We start from the raw sequence: 25,293 nt of genomic DNA on the forward strand, positions 1-25,293 counted from the left end.
AGAGGCTGTGTGAAGATTTATGGAGTGTCCTCACTACATGCTGTCATCATCCTCCTGCGATTGAGTGACTATTAGGGCCTCCACTGCATCTCTCTGACAGGAGCATTCTCAAAGAGTGTATTGGCGCTGCCATAAGCCAGACTGGAGTCAAACTTTCACAACTGTGATGAGTGGATCTATGGGGTCACCTCACTGCATGTCGTCATCATCCTCCACAAATCTAGCAGCTATGAGGGCCTCCCAAGTGCGCCTCCTTGTCTAGCCAGTGCGAGAGCCTCATCCCCATCGTTGGCACCACCGAGGACCCCCTCACCCTCATCCCTGTCAGTGTGCGCCCCATCCAAGGAGACTTCCAGCTCCTCCAGCTCCTCCTCAGCCAGCTCCTCTCCCCGTTGCAGTGCCAGGTTGTAAAGGGCGCAGCAGATGATGACGATGATGTGTGACACCCTCTGTGGACAGTATTGCAGGGCTCCACCAAACCAGTTCAGGCACCAGAACCACATCTTCAGCATCCCGATGGTCTGCTCCACCAAGTTGCGAGCTGCAGCATGAGCCTCATTATACCGTCGCTCTGCTGCAGTCTGAGGCTGCCGCATGGGTGTCATCAGCCACAGCCTCTGCGGGTAGCCCTTGTCCCTAAGGAGCCAACCCTACAGCCTTTGTGGACCCTGGAAGACTGCAGGGATCTGTGAGCAACTCAGATGTAGGCGTTGTGCACACTCCCTGGAAACCATGCACATGCCTACAGGATGCGTTCCTATTGGTCGCATACCAGCTGCACGTTCAGTGAGTGGAAGCCCTTTGATTGATGAAGTCCACCGAGTGTAGCGACGGAGATCTGAGCGCCACATGAGTGCAGTCAATCACATCCTTCACCTGTGGGAATCCTGAGATCAGGACGAATCCAATGGCCCTTGCATCCTGGCTGTCCCGGTCCCGGGCGAAATGCACAAAGTTGTGTGCCATTGAGATGATGGCATCCGTGACCTCATGGATGCATTTGTGGATGGTGGATTGTGAAATCCCACAGAAGCCACCTGTGGAGCCCTGAAAGGAGCCACTGGCATAGAAATTAAGCACCACGGTCACTTTGACAGCCACTGGCAGTGGATGCCCTCCATGTCCCCTTGGCGCTAAGTCCTGCAGTAAGTGGCAAATGTGAGCCACCAGTTCCCTGGACATGCGCAGTCATCGGCGCCATTGGTTCTCAGTCATCTGTCGGAATGGTAGGTGGCGTCTATAGACTCTGGGTGTTGCTAGGCATCGACCAGCCACGGCTCACTGTCACTCCTGGGCAGCGTGTGCGGGAGCCCCTGGTGCCCCTTCATGAGGTTGCTGCTCCTGCCTTTGCGCAGCCAGGAGCCTCAGTTGCGCTCTCCTCAGTCTTCTAAGTCTCTGTAGGCCATACAGCTAGGTCACCAGGACCCATGATCCTGACACAGTCCTCCTGCAGCATGAAAGAGAGACGGACGTGGTTATCATGGCTGTACTTAGCACCATTCATGTCTCTGTGTGATTGCCCCTTAATGCTTCCCGGAGAGCGCTGGTCACCCTTCAGATGGCCAGAGATGAGTGCGCTACACAGCTGCCCTGTCAACCTGCGACATGGGGGACACTGGTCTAGACCGGGATGCTGAGATTGTAAAGGGCTGTGAGCACCTTCAGCAGTGACTGCTACATGGCCAGTGTTGGCGAGGAGATTGTACAACGTGGGCAGTCCAACTGCTCAACGGTCCAATAAAGTGGTGGCGAACTCGAAGTATGGGGTGGGGTTGGGGATGGGGATAAGGCCTGGAGCACTTGGTGGCCCTTTGGTGCCTCCATCTTGCTTGTGTGGGCGGGCAGGCCAGGAGCCCGACCCCAATCATATCACTGTGGCTGCGCCTGATCTGTCTCAGTTGCAGAGGCATGGTCAGTTTATACAGGTGCCCCTAATGTGTGGCCACTTCCCTCGCTTACCCTGCCCCCCACCTTGACTGCCTGTGCGCGGGATGCTGCGCCAGGGCAGCACTTGACACCCCCACCTCCCCCCTCCCCAACCGACAACAGTTGCCGCCAAAGTGAAGGTTGCCTAGTGCACGTCGCGTGCGTGCTGTTGTGAGACGTGGATGTTCGATACGGTGGGGTTACAAGAGCCTGGCGGGATGGCCTTTTAATTATATGCTAATGTATTACAATTAGGTCCCCGCCGACCGATGGTGAGAAAGCCAGCCCGCCATTGGCGGGCTGAGCGGACGATCGCGACCTGCCTTCACGCCGTTGTGAAGAAGGTCGCGCCATACTTTTTGCGCACACCACCTACCACGCCTGCCACCAGGGGGGGTCGGAAAATTCTGCCCATTGTCCAGTATGTAGGGAAACACTGTAATACAGAGCCACGGACTCATCTCACTGTTTCCATCATGATCTCAGTCAAGTGTTTTCAATGCATTGAAGATGAAGACCCATTTGACAGACAATGAGTGGATCAATGTGGTTGACACTCATGCACCTCTAAGCAACCTGTTAAAGGTCATTATTGCTTCAGAATGTCCATTGCACTAAGGGCTGGATAGCTCAAGTTGTGAAATTTCCTGATGTGCCAGACAGATTGGTTTAAAGGGCCCTGTTAACCCCACTTTTTGCTCTGTGGAGGCGAAGGTGGGATCAAGTCTGGCTCACTGGTCCCGGAAGCAAATTCTAGGTGGCCGCAGGGGCAGGCGAGTGCCGAGGCAGCTGGTTAGAAGGTTCTCTGGGACTTTGTTCCAGTTGTTTTGAAGCTATTAGGCCCTTTTTCCCTCACTCTTCCCGCCCACTCAGCTTCCCCCCCCCACCCAATTCCCAAGGTCCCTATCCCTGTGCCTCCTCATAACCCTCAAGGTTCCTCAACTGATGTTCCCAATGCCCCCTCATACCCCTATACCATCTTCAAAACCACTCACCCAGTATCCACCATGGGCAGATAGCAAGAGCCACAAGGAACTGAGAAAAAAAAACTTCCAGCAATCTAATACAGCTCTCAATCATACAAACTTGATTGTGAAAAAAATTACCTTTCATGAATCCCATGCAAAGCTTATAAAAACAAACTTCTATTCAGATCCCACATCAAAGACAGCTAATACTTTAATAGCCAGTTCAAACTGTAAACTGAGAATCCCCTGCTGAGATAATTTTTGCTTCTGTCACTCAGCAAAGCATTCATAATGACATAATAATAGTCCCTGGGAAATTTCAGCAATAACTCTATTGAAACTGCATGAACAGATGGTAATGTTTGGATTTCTAACCTATACAAGATGTCCTGTCAATCAAATAAGTCCAGGAGATTATTTTTTAAACTTTGACACCTTCAACCTCTTTTTTTCAAGTTTAAAGAGCAGGGGATTAAAAATCCATGACACTGAAACAGGCTTATCCATCCTTCAAGAGCATTAATGTCTAGTCCATCAATTCATGACTTCCTCGCTGTGGGGTAAGGCCCTTGGAACAGCCAAAATGGGGTCTGTTTGAATTCAGCACTCAGCTCATATGATTCTGTTGAGGTCGAGTTTCCCTCCTGTGTGAATCACACCCGCTCCCCCTCCCCCACCATGGATGAGTCAGAAATAGGGAACGGGCGTCTCCCTCTGGGTCCCACCCCACCATTTCTAAAGGTCCGCAGCCTCGGAAAGACTCCGTGAAAATCCGGCCCTAATTGTAATGTTGTGACACCAATCCTCTTTGGGCAGATAGATAATCTATCCTGCCTGATGTCTTTTTTTTCCAGGTTTTGGTGAGACACGCGAGATCATATTTAACACATGCTCTTTATTTTGTTTGTTAAACTGCAATTGTGCAAAATTTGTAAAGATTTGTTTGAGGAATTTACATGTTGCCCAGTTCACTTAAATCCCCTCAGCCCTGTGACTGATGCTCACGGAAACAAATCTACGTCCATGTCATAGAATCATAGGGCAGAATTTAGCCCTTGTCGGGCGGGCTCGGTGGGGGCGAGCGGGGGGGGGCGGTCTGGAAGCCAATCGCCGCCCGCGATCGAGGTCGGAAAGCGATTTAATGCTGGCAGGCCAATTGAAGCCCACCCAGCGTGAGACGCGAGTGGCAGCGCTGCCTGTGGGTTGGAGTGAGGGGAGGTGGGGGAAGAGGGTGAACGCCAACTTCGCACACACACGTGAGCGCGCGCTTGAGGAACTCCCCTGAGGTGTCAATTATAAGGGAGCATAGGTTTAAGGTGGTTGGTAGAAGGATTAGAGGGGGCATAAGGGAAAACTTTTTCACCCCCAGGGTAGTGGGCACAGGGCTGCCTCAGGGAGATGAAGAGTTTTGTAAAAAAAAAAAAGAACAATTATAAAATGTTATAAAACATGTCCCCTCATGTGACTATCATACGAGCAGGGACATGTTATTAATTAAATTTTAAAATTTTAATTTCTTTCTTATTTGCTTTTAGAAACCTCGTCCAGCTCATGGATGAGCTTTCCTAAAAAGCGCAAAGGCCACTTGGCCTTTTCGCCTGCCCACCAACCGTAAGGTTGGACAGGCAGCAAAAAATGTATGTTAATAGAGACTTTAATGGCCTTAACAGACCTTTTAATTATCAGCGGGCATGCTGCCAATTCCGGTGCATGTGCCTGCCAACCAAAGTATCACTCGACTGCATATTGACGTTGGGACACACGCCCGGCATCAATGTGCGTCATTTTATGTTCGAGTGGGTTGGGCATGTGCCCGCCCGCTGAGGTAAAAATTTTGCCCATAGAAAAGTTACGGCGCAGAAAGAGGCCATTCAGCCCATCATCTGTGCCGGCTGGAAAAAAAGAGAACAAAAGAAACTAGCCGCTCATTTTTAATCCCGCTTTCCAGCACCTGGTTCGTAGCCTTGCAGGTTACAGCACTTCAAGGTGCAGAGTCAGGTACCTTTTAAATAAGTTGAGCATTTCAGCCTCAACCACCAATTTAGGCTGTAAATTCCAGATGCCCACCACCCTCTGGGTGAAAACGTTTTTCCTTATGCTCCCTCTAATCCTTCTATCAACCACCTTAAATCTATGCTGCCTTGTAATTGACGTCTCAGCTGGGGGAAACAGGTCTTCTTGTCTACTCTATCCAGGCCCCTCATAATTTTGTACATCTCAATTAGGTAACCCCTGAGCTGCCTCTATTCTAAGGAAAACAACCCCTAGCCCATGTTACCTTTCCTCATAGCTGCAATTTTCAAGCCCTGACAACATTCTTGTGAATCTCCTCTGTATTCTCTCCAGAGCAATTATGTCCTTCCTGTGATGTGGTGACCAGAACTGTACACAGAATTCCAGCTGTGGCCTAACCAGCATTTTATACAGTTCCATCATTACATCACTGCTATATATATTTTTTAATTCAATAAAAATCTGGAATTTAAAAAAAAAAGTCTGATAATGAGCATGAAACCATTGCCGATTGTCACAAAAAATCCATCTGGTTCATTAATTTCCTTTAGAGAAGGAAATCTGCCTGGCCTACCCTACATGTGACTCCAGACCCACAGTAATGTGGTTGACTCTTAAATGTTCTCTGAACAAGTGCAATTAGGGATGGGCAATAAATGCTGGCCTAGGCAGCAATGCCCACATCTCATGAACAAATTTTTTTTTAAATTCAATACCTTGTCGAATAAAGGAAAGCATTCTGTATGCTTTCTTTATCACCTTATCCACTTGTCCTGCTGCCTTCAGGGATCTGTGGACATGCACTCCAAGGTCTTTCACTTCCTCAACCCCTCTTAATATCCTCCCGTTTATTGAGTATTTTGTTGCTTTGTTTGCCCTCCTCAAATGCATTACCATGCATTTGTAATCAAAATAAAGGAAGCAGTGTAACATGCCTTTGTGAGGTTATACATGGAATATCCTATTCAATCTGGACAATAAACGCGAGAGAAGGATTTTATGGAATCTTTCCATTTATGAAAGATAATGGGCACACGGCAAACAATTCCATTTCCCTTGGCATGTTTTCATGTGACACACTTTGCTGATGGCTGAAGATCCCAATCCTTGAGAGGCAGGTTCTGCCACAGATGCCGCACATGAAGCTACCGTGTCATTGTGGGTTGTTGATTTTGGTGTTAGCATCTCTTGCCGAGCTACTCTAGCCAATGGGCGTTGTGGTGGTGCACGCCAGCCCACAGGAGGTGCCACCAATTTCCTCTGCTGTCAGCTAGTGGCTCCCAGGTGCAATAATCGATGTCTAGGGCCTTCATGTCAATCCTCGAAGTGGAGGATTAGAGACAGTAATACAGGATTCTGGAAAGGAAGACATGAATAATTGCAGGAGGTTTTCGGGTATCCAGTTCTACAGAGAGGCTAAGGAAATTAAATCTATTCTGCTTAGAAGAAAGGAAGTAAAAGATCATGGAGTGGAAATAAGCCTTTTATGATCAGAGAGAATCTGAGAGCCCATCAGTGGGTAGACTGCAGAGAAACAAGTGATGAACTGTTGGGACCAACTTACAGTGATGTTTTACTTCACTCATGTATTTAACTCCAGTGGTGTTTAAACCACTGAAAGCTATGGATATCTTTGATTTGCTATGCTAAAGTTAAAGACAAATAAGATGAGAGTTCTTTGTTAATTTCTAGTGGGTTATAGAATGTTCTTTTGTCAAGTTTTAATTTAAAATATTTATCTTTAGCAATTTTTAAATGATGTACAAAAATGGCACAAAGAAGCAGTGGATCTGAATGCTGCACCTAAAGTGTAAAGAGAGTGTAGATTTCTACCCAGAGTTACCCACACATGACCTTGTTTGGACTATCTGGGACAGGTCTAAAATAGTCAAATCATTTTCTCATCAAGGGGGGACAGGTAAGGGGACTATTACCCTCAGACCATTCACATGCTTTACATAGCCATGACTGAAAAGTGGTAATGGCAGAGATCTAGGTGTAGGAGTCGGTCTGCCCTTAACTCCAGAGAATAGGGTGTGGTGAGACCCAAGATAAGACAAATAAAACAAGAAAAATATGTTAAACAATGATTGTTTTCGTAGATCTAGATATCTAGAAATTGCAGGGGACAATTTCAAAGTTTGCGGATGACACAAAACTTGAGAGAATTGTAAACTGTGAGGAGGACAATGTAGAACTTCAAAAGGACATTGACACATTGGTGGAGTGGGCAGATAGGTGGCAGATGAAGTTCAATGCGGAGAAGTGTGAGGTGATATACTTTGGTACAAAGAACATGGAGATACAGTATAAAATAAAGGATACTATTCTAAAGGGAGCAGAAAGACCTGGGTGTATATGTACATAAGTCATTAAAAGGTGGCAGAACATGTAGACAGAGCTGTTTCTAAAGCATACAGTCTTCTAGGCTTCACTAATAGGGGCAAAGAGTACAAGAGCAGGGAGGTTATGATGAACGTATATAAGACACTGGTTAGACCTCAGCTGGAGTATTGTGTACAGTTCTGGGCACTACACTATAGGAAGGATGTGAACACATTGGTGAGAGTGTAGAAGAGGCTCACGAGAATGGTTTCAGGAATGAAACACCAGTTAAGAGGAAAAATTGGAGAATTTGGGACTGTTTTCCTTGGAGAGGAGAAGGCTAAGAAGAGACTTGAGAGAAACTGTTCCCACTCGCAAATGGATTGAGGACCAGAAGGGCACAGTTTTAAAGTGTTTTACAAAAGAAGCAAACGTGAGGTGAGAAAAAACTTTTTCACACAACGAGTAGTTAGGGTTTTGATTGCACTGCCTGGAAGTGTGGTGGAGGCAGGTTTAATTGAGGCATTCAAGAGGGCATTGGATTATTATTTAAATAAAAACAATGTGCAGGGTTATGGGGAAAAGGCAGGAGATTGGCACTAAGTTAAAATGCTCAGAGAGTCGATGCAGACACAATGGGCTGAATGGCCTCCTTCTACACTGTAACAATTCTGTGACTCTGTAGGGCAGTGGAAGCAAACACTCAGGAATAATTTAACTTTTTAATTCTGTGCTTGGGGAGTTTCGGGTCTTTATAGGTGAGTGAACCAAAATGAATCAATAGACATTCCTTACGCGTGTCCATCTCATGTTCTTAAGCACGTTTCATTTAAAAAAATTCATTGGAATGAATAATGCATAGATGTTCTTACATTACTTTTCATTGAGCTTAAGGTTAGGTAAAAATGCTGCCAACATTTTGAAAAAAAGACACTGGAAAATGCTTCTGAAAAAATAAAGATGGTCAAATAAATACTGCAATGGAAATATAGATCAGTGTATAAATGCATCTCACCAGCTGAAGAGGGACATAGAGGGATAACAGGAATTGAGTACTGAAGCCACTTAGGATGAAATGTTCAGCATTTTAAAGTGATTCAAGTTTTTTTTTAGCATCTTTTGCGCATTTAGAACGGTCAAAAAAATTGATTTTTATTTAGATCTGTAGTTCATCAGTGTATCATATAAATGGAAAATAAAGAAATGCATAGTCTAAATAAAGATGCCTTTGACCCACATAACAAAGAATAATCTAGTACATCTAAAGCTGGATGCTCTCCGAGGATCACTGGAATGAAAAGGTGTGAAGCATAGAGCCATAAACCGGTACAAAGGAAATGTGTATAGTTAGACATGGAGCAAGCAAGGTAATACTCCTATAGCAGTTTTTATAATGGAAGGGTGAAGTTAATCATTAAATTACAATTACAGGATTGTACAATGATATTTGGTGCCCTGCCACACACTAAATACCCAATTACAATTTTGTTTCCCTGAACTGATTATATTTCATTTTCTGCAACATGCATGAACCAAGTTAAAGTATGAATTGACATTTTGGTTGAGATTAAGACTAATTGCATTAGCTACTCGCTTTATTAAGTTAAAAGAGACTGTAGCTCAGAACTCAAAAAGATTGGCTGTAGTAATCCATCTTCTAACATTTACTTTCCAACTGAGCTAGAAGTCAGGCAACATCAAGTGCCAGAACTTTGAAAAAGGCTCCTGCCAAATGCTTCTGAAAAAATATTCGAATTGATACGACAAGGAAAAAATTGATATGGTCAGTGATTAACAGTAAAGAAAGAAAGAAAGAAATTGCATCGCTATAGTGCCTTTCATGACCTCAGGATGTTCAAAGTGCCTTTTAACCAATGAAGTATTTTTGAAGTGTAGTCACAGAGGTAGTATAAGAAACATAGCAATCAAATTGTGCACACAAGGTCCCGCCAACAGCAACATAATAATAATCAAATAATCTATTTTTATGGTGATTGAGGGTTAAGTATTGGCTAGGACACTAGGGAGAACTCCCCTGGTCATTTTCAGTTATAATACCATGGCATCTTTATGTCCATCTCAGAGAGCAGATAGCCCTTGGATTAATATCTCATGTGAAAAGTGGTGCCGCAGACAGTACAACCCTCCTTCAATACTACACTAGAGTGTCAGCCTGGATTTTCGTGCTCAAGTCTCTGGATTGGGACTTGAACCAACGACCTAATGACTTAGAGACGAAAGTGCAATCAACTGAGTTACAGCTGACGCTCGAGTATTTACAATGCAAACGTTTGCGATGTCGAACATTGTACCTGCTACACCTAGCAAATAGAACAAGTTCTTTGCATCCATTAAGTTGAATGATTCGCAACAAAAAATAACCTTTTCTTTTTAATTCTAAAAACAATCAATTTAGTAATACATTGGTGTGCAATTTGCTTTCCCGTTGTAGCTATGCAAATCTATAGAACAAAACTGATCATAATTCTGCCCAAATTAACCACCTTATAACATGAGACCATGAGGATTGGTGGTGTGGAAAAAAGAAATGTCAGAATGGTGCATTGAGGTTACCCTATTAAGACTGATTTGAGGAACATCATTGTTGCAAAGTGGACAGAATTTTATCATGCATATAATTTATGCTATGTAGTCAGGGTTGCTCTGCTGCAGCTTATACTCAACACTGAGGGGATGCAATCTTGAGGAGAATTTAGACTGATTTGTGCTTCTGTCTCTTACAGTCCGCGGTTGCTGGTTAGTCTGTGTTGAGGTTCCTTCAGACACTGAAGCTCTACATGGAACCAATATGAAACTCACTTGTATTTCCTGTATGAAGAGAGAAGAAGTGAACACAGACACCATGGTTGAATGGACCTACGTCAGCAATGATGGGAAGGAAATATCAGTACGTGTTTACTTTAAAATAAAAATATAGATGCAAATAGGTCATATGCTATAAAACAATTTGTAACAAAACTAACAAAGAGTTACGAAATCTGTTAAATGCATTGGCCAGTTTTCATAATGAAAGATTATACAATGGACCAATGAAAACATCTTGTTCACACAGCTTATATTGAACTTTTTCATAAAAACAATTGTACTAAACTCAATACATCAGCTAAAAGCACAATACTAAGGGAACATCATTTACCACTGATTCTTTCCATATGGTAGTTTAATGAGCCTTGATTTGCAATAAAGTCGATGTATTAATGGGAACCACCAGAGATAGCTCATTGCCAGGACAGAGAGAATGATGGTTGTGTTACAACACAGTTGGACCAGCATTTCGTAACACATGTTCCTGGAACCAATTCTAATTCACTAGGCCGTTTTATTTGACCCACAATGCATTGTTTTATTTTTAACTAGGGCTGGGTGCTAGTGATTCTAACAGAACAAGCAGACAAAACACTTGAACAGCTTTTACCCATTGATCGGTTCATTTCCAAATCTCTGCTCTGAAAGGCTGTTCAAGGCAGCACACCATATTGCCACTGTCCGCATCATCTGTTTCATCCTCAGTATGTTGGAGGAGACAAGTCATACTTCTGAAGCTGAAGTTACGTACTGTCAACATAAACAAACATACATTGACTACATGTCTTTGGTGTATAGGTGCACCAAGGATAACTAAAATACATATTATGTCCTGAGTTCATAATTAATTGCATTCTTAATTATACTTTATTTTAACTCAAACAAACTGATTGGATGAAAGTTTTGCTGTCAGTTGTAAAGACCCCCAACACTAAATAATTTTGTATGTTATCATTTCAATTCCAAAAAAAGCTGTCCTTAACAAATTAGCTTTAAGTTGGTACTCTCATTGAAAGTGACCATTTCAGGAGGGGCTATTCTTCTGTCAATGGGTAGGTTGAATGGAGGTGAGAGGATTACTCTGCACATGGGTATGATCCGGGAGACCTCAATACTAAAAGTGGAAAAATATTCCATCTGCCAGCATTGGCAGCTTAAGCAGTAAAGAAAAGTGTCATAAACACAAAAAAAGCACACTCTTTTAAAACATCATGGCCTGGAAATTCAGCAGCGTCCATTTTGAGGCCCCTCACCTGTGGAGTGCTAACAGCTAACAAATGGGCAGGTTGAGGAGGATGGGCCTAGGACGGTGATCGGGTTGAAGGTAAGGAAAGGATATTGCAGGGGTCTGCAGTATTGTTGAGGGAGAGGCCTCAGGGTTCACTCAGTGGGTGTGGGGAACTAGGAGGTAGGCGCCTAGAGGTCAGAGTCAAGAGTGGGGTCAAAGATCTCAGGATTGACAGCAGTGATGATTATGGTAAGTACTTACTTTTGTTTCATTCTCTGTTGCTTTACATTGGTTTTCCCGGAGACAATCGACACTGGTGTTAGCTGCCGCAGGTGAGAATCGATGTTGCAAGAGGGAGCAGAAGCATACTAAGTCCCCTGTTTGCATATGTTAATGGCCTAACGTCTGCTACTGATGTGGGCATAGCACATATCTTGATTGGCCTTTACCAAAATGGCAGCTGGTATGGCCTACACCTATTCTGTGGATGCCATTTTGGAAACATAAAAGCACTGGTAGCACTGAAAACTGGGTTGCTAAGAAGCCAAATTTCTAGCCCCATGAGTATAAATGAGTAACAGGGTGGCTTTGGGCTTTACAAATAAAGCAGGTGCCAGACTCAAATCACAGGTCCAAGCTGAATTATCTGGTATCAGCAGAAGTGGTGGTATAATTGTCATTAACAACTCTGGATTGGGGAAGAAATAAAGCAGCCAAGGTTCCTAATCCCAATCAGTATCCAGTGTCTCCTGATAGCTGCATCCATTTTCCCTATAAGGGAAGGAATAAGATCAAGAGCAAGTTAAAACGTGACATCCTCTTTGTCAAATAGCTCATTGAAAATCAAAACGGAATAAACATTATTTGCCGACCAAATGGGAAAAGATCAATTATTGAAAATTAGAAACATCAATTAAATGCCAAGCAAATTAAAGTTGAAGGCCACAAGAGAAGAATAATGTAGGTCATAATTTACTATATTAAAATTGATGCATTGGCTGTAATGTAAAATGATTAAGGCCCTTCTCAATGAGGTGGAATCCACCTTACACCTCATTGAGCAGGCTTTACTCAAATAAAATTTCTTCAAAAATATCTTGAGTGCAGTGGGCATTCCAGTTAGTCAGTATGTATTTCTACTCTATTTCACAGAATATATTTTTGATGAATATCTACAATATATTTCTGTACACAGTGTGCACTAAATTAATACAATTTCACTCTATATAAATATATATATTAATGGGGGTGTTGGGTTAGTGCTCATCAAAGAAGAATACATATTGCTAGCAATATACCACTAGTGTCAGCATGGAACACTCCCCAGCCAGTTGAGACATAGATTAAATATTTAATCTTCATGTCTGCTGGATCAATTTAGAGTCGGTTAATGCAATGTTAAAGAGAGAGAAAATTTGCATCCCACAGTTAGCTTGATATGCAATCAGGTTTCAGAAGAAATTACAATCTTCTGATTGCAATATCCAGTCTCCCATGCAACATACTTTGTTACATGATTGAAAATATATCTTAACAACTTCTTGGCTTATACGTTACTTTATGCACATCTTTCAGAGTAGATTTTGCTAGTCTGTATTTCTCAGTTTTGATCTTTAGAAACATTTTAGGACTAGCTCTATTAGTTTATAGTTCGTTTATCTAACAAGTCCATACTTATGTCATGTCATGAGTTTTCACTCATCATGCAAGCCTTTTGGTTAAAGTTCTCCAGAGCTTTCCAGTGGTTCAGTGACTTAGGTGCGGGATTGAAACTGTTGGCAGGTTTATGCTTGGTTAGCTAATCTCATTGAGGTGCTGGAATTGACTTCAAGGGTCCCGGGCTAGGGTGCGAAAATAACAAGGTAGATTTCCCCGGTCCTGATCACTAATGCTTAGTCCTTGGTGGAAGGGGTATATGTGTGTGACTATTGAGTGGAAACGGGATCAGTCCTGGCTATAACCCTGCTCCGTGGTCAAACAGTCTGCCTACATTCACCATCTTGGTTTATATGTGGTTAAGGCAACTGCATCTCAGCAAGAGTCGACGTTTTTGGGGTAAGAGGGGTTAATACTGAGGGGAAGAAGACTCTGAAGTATAATAAAAGCAAAATACTACGGATGCTGGATATTTGAAGTAAAATCAGCAAAGTGCTGGAAAGTCTCAGCAAGTCTGGCAGCATTGCGCTGGGAGCCAGAGTTAACATTTCAAGTGCAATATGACTCTCTTCTTCAGAACTGAAGTGTGCCAAAGAGTTCTTTCTGTTTTTATTTAACTCTGAAGTATAAAGTTGGTGTTTTAGCAATTCATCGCCTGATGAAATCTGTGTCTTTGTGACAGATTTATGAGTACAACGGAGAGCCACGAGAGCTAAAAGGACCTTATCAGGGCAGAATTCTGTGGAATGGAAGTAAAGATCTGCAAGATGTATCCATAACCATAGTGAATGTTACACTTAACGACAGTGGTCTGTACCGGTGCACGATCAAACGGTATTTTAATTATGAGATGCACAGACCTTCTCTGACAGATGTGAAAGAAGTGCAGCTAACAGTGCATGAAGACGGTGAGGAGATTAAGTTCGGTGTGCTGAGAATTGCAGAATTTAATTCACAGCACTGGTGGTTAATAATGTTTAACCTTTAAAAAGCTACCTGAGTTTCGAGTATCCCATAATGAAAAAAAGGCACTTACGCGGTGCTGCTCTCTGCCTTACAGACTTAGAAGGTCCTAAGTTCAATGCCTGTCCTGTGCTGATCTCAGCTTGGGTAGCAATTAGGTGCTACAATTGGGTTCAGTACCTCCGGGACAAAAATAGATCAGTGTCGGTTTTTTGTTTGCTATCCAGTGATTTCCATTTTGTCCATGGTGGAATAGGCTGCTGACACTCTGATGGTAGTTTTAGCCTTACTTACCAGCCAAAAGCAAGGTCAGGAGAGAGATGTCCAGTAGAGCATGGGAAACCCAGACTTAACTTTAATTTAAATTTTTGAGAGGGATAGGAGGCTACGGGGAAATCAGATGGGGTGTGGGGGGGTGGGGGGAGCAAATTGGAGGCCTTGAAGGGAGAATCATAAGAGTGGAAGATGAGGTATCCAATCGCTAGGGGGAGGGGAGAGTGATGGAGGGTTAGCCAGGCAGTTGTGCTTGACCCAGCTGGTCATTTTTTAAATTCATTCATGGGATGTGGGCATTGCTCACTAGGCCAGCATTTATTACCCATCCCTAATTGCCCTTGAGAAGGTGGTGGTGAGCTGCCTTCTTGAACCACTGCAGTTCAAGACACTTATGTGCTGACCCAGCAGTCCCTTACTTTGGTTTAGTCAGCAGGTTTTTTTCCAAGGCATGGGAAACACTGCCAGACAGGGTTAAATTCAAACAGATGAATAAAAATGGGGGCCGACAGCCTCATTATAATATTCAAATTGTCAACCCGCCTCCTGGGAACAGGTTGGCTGCCTATCTCCTCATCCAGTCTCTGTTAAACCAGGAGGTGGGTTGGGGACAGGCTATTAACATTTTAATTCTCTCCCCAAGCCCAACCCAAACTCCCCTGCTCTCTAGGGTTAAAACTTGCCCCACTATTTCGGCTCACACATAACCAATTTTACTAGAGATCGAAAGGTTACAATGCCCATTGAATGGTGTTTTAGTAAGAACAGCGCCTTCAGGGGAGGTTATGCACGGAAAGAAGATCCCTTAACTGAAAATTTGGTAACTACCACAGTTTTTTCTGGTTGGAATACAAAAGGCTATGTGACACTAACGTATGTGCAACAGGGGAAAGAATATATTCCACCTGTCATTTGGCTATAGCAATAATATCATTCAATTAAGTGGATTAACTATTATTGTGAACATTTGTTTAACAGAAAATTACTTTGAAATTATTTGATCAAATTCTAACTACAGTGCACTGAAAATGATTTACTGTTAATTTCTGAATCGTTGAACTGATCCAATATAATTTAGTGGTGAATTATCATTGCCAAATATTCGTTTTAACTTTTTGCATACCACTATCATCAAGACCACGTGACCTACACCAAGCAAACAATTTTGGAAACAGAGTTAAAATTTTTAAAAATTCTTATGTATTTAGAATTCTAAAAAAGGAAATTCTGTGCAAAAAGGGGACAGTTAGAAGACAATCAGAATAGGATAATGTGAAGTTTTATAAAAGTCAGTAAGCAAAGATAATTAACAATAAGAACAAATTGCAACAACCAAAGAAGCATTGTCTCAAAAGGAGCTTCTGCATAGGCAGCTCAATGCATTGATACGCTAAAGGAAAAGGAGAATATAGAAATTATATTATCCAAGAAATACTTGGATTCATTCACAAAATATATATTTGTTTGGATGGTCAGATTCCTTTCTTGAAGCCAGAAGCTGTCAACATGCACGGTCATAAATAAATACAGGGCAAAGTACATCTCTGTGATACAAAACTTGGACAGAAGTGAGAGAAAAAGGTAGGAAAAGCCATCTCTGATCAATTTAAGAGAGACTAGGTTCTATAATGAGCCAGATTCTACTGCCAAAATATCAGTAAGGCAAATGGAGTTGCCATTATTTATGCATAAATGGTGCAGCAACATCAGTTGAGGAGCACGGTTAATTAAAAATATCCAAAAGTTGCTGTCTCAGTTGCTCCATTAGCTTTGTAGAAGCAGCACTTTGCTGTCTGTCTCACCATTGACATGCATTGAATATTGTGAAGTTGCTATAGTTGTGCACTAGATAAGAACTAAAATGTGACACATGTCTTTAGGGCTAATAATTCCAAGTGTAACACCCCTTCAAGAGTTAATGGCTGCCAAACTACCTCTCTGACACCAAACATTAACTAATACAAGTGTAGAGTCTCATTCCTTCAAATTTTGAATTTTTTGGGAAAGTTATAAAAGTGTCAAATTTTAAGCTATTTTTTTCTTACCTTTCCTTTCTGACCCTTTCCCCCCTATTTTTCTTCATCTAATATTTTTTCCCCCTCTCTTTCTGGACCTGATTTGATGTTGAATTTACACCCTTTAACCTTCTTCTCAGTTCTTCCACTGTTTATGTTCCAATCTCTAAATCCCATTTGTTAAGGGAATACCGTGTTACTTTCCTTGTTCACTCAGGTCTAGGATACCCTGCTTTTCTTGCCCTACCATTGTCAACTCACACCTTCAATAATGTTTTACCCACAAAGGGTGGAGTGGTGGATGCCATTAGATTTCAAGCTACAGCATAATGTGGCTCATTATCTCACCTGATGGTTATTAAGTAAATTCATTACATGTATATAGACAAGGAAAGTCCCATATTTAACCTTAGGCCTTTGCTAAGCAGCCATTTGTGGTCTCCAATTGCTCCAGCAGCCCTGGGACCAAGGGGGAGAAAAAAGAAAACAGCCAGAGATTTTTTTGGCTGATCACCATACAGTGACAGTGCCCCACTGGAAAAAGCACTTCAGGATTTGATGGCTACAAAAGGTGCATTCAGCCTGTAAACTCTTCCAATATGCCTGATGATAGGTGGTAAGAGCGGGAGAGTTTCCTGGTCAGCCATACTGCAGAAGGCAATGGGAAACCACCGCCGTACTTTGCCAAGCATAATCATGGACCAATCCAATGAAGGTCAATGATCACCAACGCCCTCTTAGGAGGAGGAGATATTGGATGAGGATGGGATTGGGCAGATTAAATGGAAAGTGTTGGGAATGGCGCCAGTAATTGTGCAATGATGCACTCCCACTTTTATGTATAGGAAAGAGAAAAAATAGAACAGATTTGAAGTTTGAAGCCAATTCTTTTGCAAATATTACATTCTGCAGCTGTGAAGAACTGGTGGCCTACATAATAACCACATTCAAAAATTCCTCAAGTTAAAGTCCCTCTTAGCTGAAGCACCTCAAATAAATCAGAGGCATTAAGTGTCAAATAATTTGCTAGTGGCCAATGTGTTTTAGACATCAAGTTCCAACCTGATCACCCTAGTAATCGACACATCTCAGGCTAAACAGGGCATAAATTTAGCAATGAAATGTGTCTTGCACCCTATGTAGACTTCATCTAGGATTCAATTACATTTCAGACTGTCAACTTGAAAGGGATCTGTTCCCACCAGACAAAGTGGAAAAACAGACTTTCCAGAAAGTTGGAATAAAGAGCTTTGGTTCTGAGGAATGTCTAGCCCAATAAAGGAGAGAAGATTTCAAGCAGAATAAGCTTTAAAGCTAACTCATTTCACTTCCATTTCTTTCTAGCCCTTGAAGATTTTACTTCATACATTTCAGAAATCATGATGTATCTTCTCCTTGTTTTCCTCACTTTATGGCTTGTTATAGAAATGATATATTGCTATAGGAAGATATTGAAATCAGAAGAAGCAGCACAAGAAAATGCGTAAGTTACCTTAGGGCACTGCATGTATATTATTTATGTACATGTTTTGAATATGAGTTTATTGAGACATGGCTAAGAAAATGTAATGTTCTTTAATGTTGCAACTGCTATCCAATAGATGCACAGATGGGAAGCTAAGGAGTGAATGACTTTTACCATCACTACCTCCAGCAGACTCACATATGGACTATGTTTCTGTAGACAGAGTAGAATCAGTCCATATTTGTTCATTTTTATTCAATGGCAGCAGGACTCAGACACAATGAGTGTTGTTTAAAATCAGATATTTCAGAACCAACTGTATTTCCAGCTAAATCAAGTCTCTTTAACGTTTTAGAATCTTACAGTTTTGAGGCTGTTTTCACAATTTCATTTGAAAGAGGTGAATAGTTACAGTTTTCTTTTGCCATGTGTTAATTATGGGCTATATTTATGTTGGACTCCCAATGCTGTGTATGAATTTGGCAATCATGAATTTTGGCAAAACATTATTTAGTCCCATGAAAGAAAGCAATGTCTTTCATAACCAATGTTTTAATTATTTTGTCTGTGAGGAGCTCATTAGGGAAGGAGAATGGGAATTGACATTGGTCGACTATTGAATCCATATTTATTAAGGCATTGTCAGCAGCATGGGCCTCACAGTCAACAGGGGGGATCAACCTACCTTCAAAATAATTAAGTTCAAACAATTTAAATGAGGCTGCTCTATTGACATCCACAACTTCATGGGCAGTGTTTTCCCCCTGTCGGTGGTGGGGGGGAGTTTAGGAGCGGGTGTGTGGAGGCGCGCCTCCGATCAGTGCCCCTGATCGGGGGCACGCCGCCATTTTGCATGGGCGGGCCCATTAAGGTCCACCCAGCGTGACATCCGCAAGGAAGCTCTATGCGCTCCCTGTGCAGGTGGAGGGGGATTCCATGAGCCAAGAGCACACTCATCTCCCTGAGGCTAAGTGCTGCCTCAGGGAGATCGGCTCCTGTCTGAAAAAATTTTAAAAACAGAAGATATAAATTTCCCTGACATGTCCCCTCATTTGACACTGTCACATGAGTGGGGACATGTCCATCACTTTCATTGACAATTTTATTAAAAATTTAAAAACCTACATGAAACCTCATCTCGCCTGTGGATGAGGTTTCATGCTTTTTCTTAAGCGCACCATGGCTCCCAGCCTGCCCGCCAACCTTAAGGTTGGACGGGCAAGTCCATTAATTACTTTAGCTACTTTGTCAATGGCCTCAATTGGCCATTGACAGGTCGGTGGGCGCACAGCTGGTTCTGCTGAGCCCCCGCCTACCTGAAAATTGAAATGAGGCGGGGTGACGTCGGGAGTTCCGCCCGACATCATCCCGCGTCATTTTACGCGTTGGCAAGTGGACCCCGCCCCCGCTCGCCAACCAGGAAATTCTGGCCCATTTTTTGAAATGTAACTATACCTTAAAAGAAATGGATCTCAGAACAAATCTCATGATTGTGGGTGAGCATTCTGCATAAAAATCAGCAACCCAGGACACACAGACCTAGAAATTCAACCCCTTTTCAACAGAGACCAAACGGCTTCCTGTGCCTCCAATATAGCGGGCATGAAGTACACATTCATATTGAGCCAGAGATGCGCCACCTGTCATAAATAGGTGTAGATCAACCTAAAAAAAAATTGGCATCCAAGAATCATAACTTTTTACATCTAAATAAGGAAAAGGAGCCCTATCTCTTACTGAAGCCCCCTCTGTAATATTAGGTTGCCCAAAACAAACATCCAATTGCACTTCTTTCTGACTTGACTGCCCTCCTCATTGATTTCAAGGGTTTAATATTGTTGTTGCAGCTCTTGATCCTGTTCAACAGCTGGATAATAATGAGGCCAGAGGTTCAATATCTCACGAATTTCGGACCAATCCATTCAGGCACAGGAATAGGATTCCTTAGGCATTCTCTAATATCTAGGCTATAGGATGTAGTTTGCTTGTTAAAGTCAGGTACTTAAAGTCATTCTTTTAAATCATTTTATTTCCATTTTGCTGTAGTTTGTTCAATACCAGAGTTGGTTATTTTCCTTGTTACTGCTCAGTTTCATTAGTTTTGGTTCCTTTGAAATCACACCATTTAAGAGATGAGGATGGATTTCAAGGAGCTTACCGGGTAATAATGAAAATGGCCATGTCTGCATTTAGCTGTTACTAAGGCAGTCGTTGAATATATATATATATATATATATATATATATACTGTACACAATATTCTGAAGATTCAAAATGGTTTCCAATTCAATTATCATTACAGAACAGACTACCTGGCGATACCATCTGGAAACAAAGAGAATCATTCCACAGTTCCTGTGGAAGAGTAGGAATACTTTCACTTCGGACAGTGGATAGCTTGGTAAGAACAACATGAGGGGCTGGAATAAGGTTTTTATTGAAAGAAATGAAGAATTTAAGGCTCAAAAGTGAGAAACGTGGAGAATTGCCAGGTAACATGCGAGATTTTATCATGGTTATGTTTAGGGGAACTGAAAAACCTGTTTAAATCTAAGTGCATTATTTACTTAACCTGGTGATCTGGTGATTATTTAATTTCTGCTGAAAGCTGATAAGGGATCCAGATACACACCAGGAGCAGCTGTTTGCTGAAACAGTCTACATTCAAAATAATCCCATTCACATATTTTACATGTTAAGCTTATTTTCACATAGTAGCACATTCATTTCAATTAAATGCAGGAAAAACAATCACAGTTTATTTTCCAACAGGGCTATACATACTTGCAACTAGTCCCTATTAAACGTCGTTCATGCTATGTTAGACAATTTTAAAGTAATGCCAGAGGAATAAAGGTTTTAAAATAAGCATGTAGAATAAATGAGGGATCCAATATTCCATTGAGCATTATGATTGCAGATCTGTTGTAGATCTGAATGTCATCTGCAGAACGTAACTGGTTAAAGCTGATTATTATTAGATGGAAACTTCTGCTTCAGGGACGAAAGAAGGAAATTCCAGAGCTTCTCTTGAAAGTTTTACAGGTCTCAGTCTAGTCGGGGAAGAGCAGTGCAAATTGTCTATGGCCTGTTAGAAGACGTGAGCTTGAATAGCCAGGTGCCCTTTTCTTGTTCCGCATTTTGTTGTGTTCTCATTGAAACAAAATTGTTTGCAGCATCAAAGCATTCACGCGAAAGAAAATATAAATTTGGAAAGTGCCAACTGTGGGAAAAAAAATGTACTGTTGTCTGTGAATAATTTTTAAAAAAAAAATAACAGCACATGTAATAAATCTTTCCAGAATTGACAGCATCTCCCATTCACTGGACCTCATTCTGATCGGCAATCACCAGATTTTCAATATCTGAACCATATTGACATTTCCCCCAACACCTCCAGTAACAGACCATTTTACATCAGAGAAAGGTAACTTCCGCTAGGTGTATTCATGAAGTTTATAGAATATGAAAATACATCTTGGGATTTGAAAGTCGGACTTGGGCGCAGCAACTATAATTTCATTATGGACACTCGTTCATATACGTAGTGTTCGTTTTGTTTTACAACCAAAGGTGAGAATCTGCTCCTGAGCATGTCTTGTACTGATTCAATGTGTATGAAAAACTGTATGAGGGAGCTTGATTTTCATGTGCTATGTGCTAACCAGTGGAACGCTTCAGGGAGGTGATCAGTTACAATTTCACTGGTGCAACAATATTTCCAGGATATATATATATATACCATACATAAAATGTGAATCTGTTAATGCAAAGTTACCATATAATTTAATTGATCTTTTGTGCGTGCTTTCATGCCTACACAGATGGCGTTAATGCATCACTTCTGGGCACAGTGTGTTACCAGTCATTTATTACCAATGTCAGGTGTAGTGGCACAATAACATCAATTACATCTGCGCCATCAAGTTAAAAATAGACAAAAACATTTCTAAGATGCACTGTTAATTTGTCTTTGCCTCAACCCTGGAGAATTTTCAACAGAGTTTTCTGTCGCCAGGCTATAATGGCAATATGAAGACTATATGCCCCATTAAGCTGCAGCTCCGGTTTGTAAAAATGGGCCAGTGTTTAGCAAAACTATCAAAAATCAATGATTTAAACATTTCATAGATAAATTTATAGATAAATTCATGAAATGGACTTCTCTGTGCTAGTTCAATGAATAGTTAAACAATCAATTGCAAAAAAAAATTTTTGCTTCCATAAGAACTAATGCTTAGTGCAAAGTTCTCTGCTTTTATATTCAATTGGTGATCAAAAACTTATACCAAGTGCAGATGCATTTCACTTATATCTAAAACAAAATGAAATCTAATATGAACACTGTGGAAAAGTTGCTTCCTTCAGTTCAGACTGATTATATCTTTAATGAAGAGAAAAATCAAACAAAAAACAGTTTGGTGTACTTGGAGTGAAAAGTGAGATAACAATATAGAGTACATCAAGCCGAAATAATCAGAAACCCTCATCTCAGAGGTTAAGCTAATCCTGTATTTTGGGAAACATTCTCTTAACTAATGGATGTGTTACAAACATACAAAAATGTGGGCTGGAAAGACCTGCCCTACATTCATGATGCCTGGATAAAACCTGATTGGACACTTCGTATACCTCCCACCCCGTTTCATCCATAGAACCATAGAACACTACAGCACAGAAAACAGGCCATTCGGCCCTTCTAGACTGTGCCGAAATATTATTCCGCTGGTCCCATTGACCTGCACCTAGTCCATAACCCTCCAGACCTCTCCCATCCATGTATCTAATTTATTCTTAAAACTTAAGAGTGAGCCCGCATTTACCACGTCAGATGGTAGCTCATTCCACACTCTCACCACTCTCTGAGTGAAGAAGTTCCCCCTAATGTTCCCCCTAAACCTTTCCCCTTTCACCCTAAAGCCATGTCCTCTCGTGTTTATTTCTCCTAATCTAAGTGGAAAGAGCCTACTTGCATCTACTCTGTCTATACCCCTCACAATTTTGTAAACTTCTATCAAATCTCCCCTCATTCTTCTATGCTCCAAGGAATAAAGTCCTAACCTGTTTAATCTTTCCCTGTAACTCAACTCCTTAAGACCCGGCAACACTGGCAGCAGCCTTGCAATATTCTGGGTGAGGCAAAAAAAGAAAATTAGAAAAGAAACTAAAGGTCAAACAGGATTAGAAATCTGGAAAAATTCCTTTCCAACCCTCCTCAGGTGGTCGGAATCAGTCCAGGATACAGCAACCATGATTATGTGAACTGTTAAATCACTTACCTTTAATCTGTTGAGATCTTTGCCTCAGCCAAGAACTGGTTAGCTTAAATTTTTAGCATTTGTGGTTCTTTGCATTTCTTCAGTTAATATGTTTCTAAGGAAACAGAAATATTTAATTGCATTAAATAATTGAGAAATGCATCATAAATGTAAATATTTTCACATCACAATGTTAAAGTTGAATAGAAATGCTGATCTACATTGGTTCCTGGTTAAGCAACACCTCATTTCCCATCCTAGTTTTCAAATCTTTCCATGACCATGCCCTCCTCATCTTCTTCAACCCTACAATCCTCTGAGATCCTTGTAACCTGTCAATTCCGACCTCTTCAGCATCCTCTGTTTTAATCCTGGCAGCTCTGCTTTCAGTTGCAAAGGTCCTAACCTCTGAATTCCCTTCCTAAACCTCTTTGCCTGTCTACCTCTCTCTCCTCCTTCAGAATGCTCCTTAAAGCCTACCTCTTTGATCACGTTTTGGTCATCTGTCTTAATATTTAAGGAGACTTGTTGTTAAATAATGCTCCTGTGAAGCTTCTTGGGGCATTTCATTATGTCAAAGGTGCTTGGGGCATTTCATTATGTCAAAGGTGCTATGTAAATCAAGTTGTTGTTGTTGTGAACCTCGTGGGCTATTTCAATGGAATTAGGATACACTTTTCACAGTTTTTTTTTGCTGTGAAATATGGATAGAATGTAGATTTGGTACCATGTCCAACTTAATTCGGTTCTCAAAGTCAATGACTGACTTTCCTTTGTTTAGGTTCTGCAATCCCCAAGAAGATCAGCCACTAGCATCACGATCGACTGAAATGTTGGAAAACAGAGAAAAACAAGTTTATAGAATTCTTTGGTTTGGCCTCCATGCAGCATTCATTATTTTCCTCACAACTTACAAACAATAGGCAAGTTGTCACCTGGAATCAGAAATTTTCATTTTGTAGTATGTTTTACAAAAGAGTTCTTTATGTATCAATTGAACTTTTTAAGTTTGGATCAGCCAACCTCCTAGTTCAATGGCTGAATCGTTTCGCCAAATGTGGTGTTTGGGCAGTTGATAGCATACCTGTAAATATGTTTGCAAATGGAGTATAGGCTCACTGAAAGTCCATTTGCTTTCCTGAGCTTGATTAGAATTTTCAGTTCACATCATTGACAAATCATTTTAATTTTCCATGAGAGAATAAAACACGAGTTATTTATATCATTTGCTGCACCAAATTGCGTGCATTTGGCCACATTTAAAGATAGGTTGTCTGCTTAAAGATCTGGAATATTTCAAATATCATTCTAGTGGTGAAAGAGCAAGGGGATTGCATTACTGGTGAACAATTTAAACCCAGCTCCACTTTTCTTTGACCTTCTTTGTAATTTTGAGGCCTATTAACAACTATTGTTGTATAGCCATTAATACTACTTTCGTAGCAAAGTGTTAAAAAGGAGATAATTGCTGATAAATTTTATAAGAATCAGTTGCTGTCAGTCGTTCTTATATGGTGTTCAGACACATTGCTAATCAAGTGTTATTTGTGTGGATCATGTTTCAAATTGCACATGTAGAAGTCACATTGCCAGATGTGGTCATTGCATGGTTGGTTCTATTCTAATGGGCTGGTACATCCAATTGCTGCATTTCCTTAAATATCATATACATACATGTATAATTAAGTATCCAGGAGAGAGAACTAAAACCTGCTTACACAGCAACACTACAGTAAGCAATAGTGAAAACTGAAGAAAATAAGGGGCACAGGAGTTTAGTTAATCCAGTTCATTCCATATTAAGTCACTTCTCCACACCAGTTTAGTAGACTGAGATCCCTTCATATTGTTGTGAATCAAGAAACTAGCTCTTATTGGTATAATTCAGCACACTCTAATGCTTTATCATTGCAACTCAGGCCTATATGCTCTTTGTCCTTGAATTCAGTATAAGGAGCTTTCAGCCTCCAATTTATCTATTATTTTGATTATATTAACTACTCAAGTTAATTAATGCTCTTTTTCTAATATTGTTAGTAATAAACACCCTGAGGCTGTTCTCGTAAAATGATAAGTACAGTGCCTAAAGAAAGTATCTTTCTTTAGACCGTCTCAATGCACCAGCCTGCATTTGGAGATGTAGTCATTTGAAGGTGCATGTGGTGTACAAAGTATGGTCCAAAATTCAAATGTTTGCATAATCATAGAAATGAAACACATTGTAACAAATTATATAGAACACTTAAGAGTGAAGGAGCTGTTCATCTGGAATTACTTAAAAAGTTATTTGGGAAGAGGACACATTTTCATATCCCAAAACGATTTCAGAGACAATAGCAAGTGTACTGTCTGATTTTTGATAGTAACAGTTATATTTC

At 41.2% G+C, this 25,293-nt stretch overlaps 1 protein-coding gene across 2 annotated transcripts in view; it reads left to right on the top strand.

Annotated features, from left to right (window-relative positions):
- scn3b (sodium channel, voltage-gated, type III, beta) overlaps window positions 1–24,595 on the top strand; it is a 37,452-nt gene extending 12,857 nt beyond the window's left edge. Inside the window, exons 2-6 of one of the 2 annotated variants that reach the window (XM_078531792.1) lie at window positions 9,977–10,140; window positions 13,625–13,850; window positions 17,538–17,676; window positions 19,960–20,058; window positions 23,697–24,595. In XM_078531792.1, coding sequence (XP_078387918.1) covers window positions 9,977–10,140; window positions 13,625–13,850; window positions 17,538–17,676; window positions 19,960–20,026 — 596 coding nt within the window. In that variant the 3' untranslated portion in view covers window positions 20,027–20,058; window positions 23,697–24,595. The remainder of the gene's footprint in view (window positions 1–9,976; window positions 10,141–13,624; window positions 13,851–17,537; window positions 17,677–19,959; window positions 20,059–23,696) is intronic. The other variant, XM_078531802.1, reaches the window with a different exon arrangement.
- The last annotated feature ends 698 nt before the right edge of the window (window positions 24,596–25,293 follow it).

Source organism: Cetorhinus maximus, chromosome 2, assembly GCF_964194155.1.
Source record: "Cetorhinus maximus chromosome 2, sCetMax3.hap1.1, whole genome shotgun sequence".
NCBI lineage: Eukaryota > Metazoa > Chordata > Chondrichthyes > Lamniformes > Cetorhinidae > Cetorhinus > Cetorhinus maximus.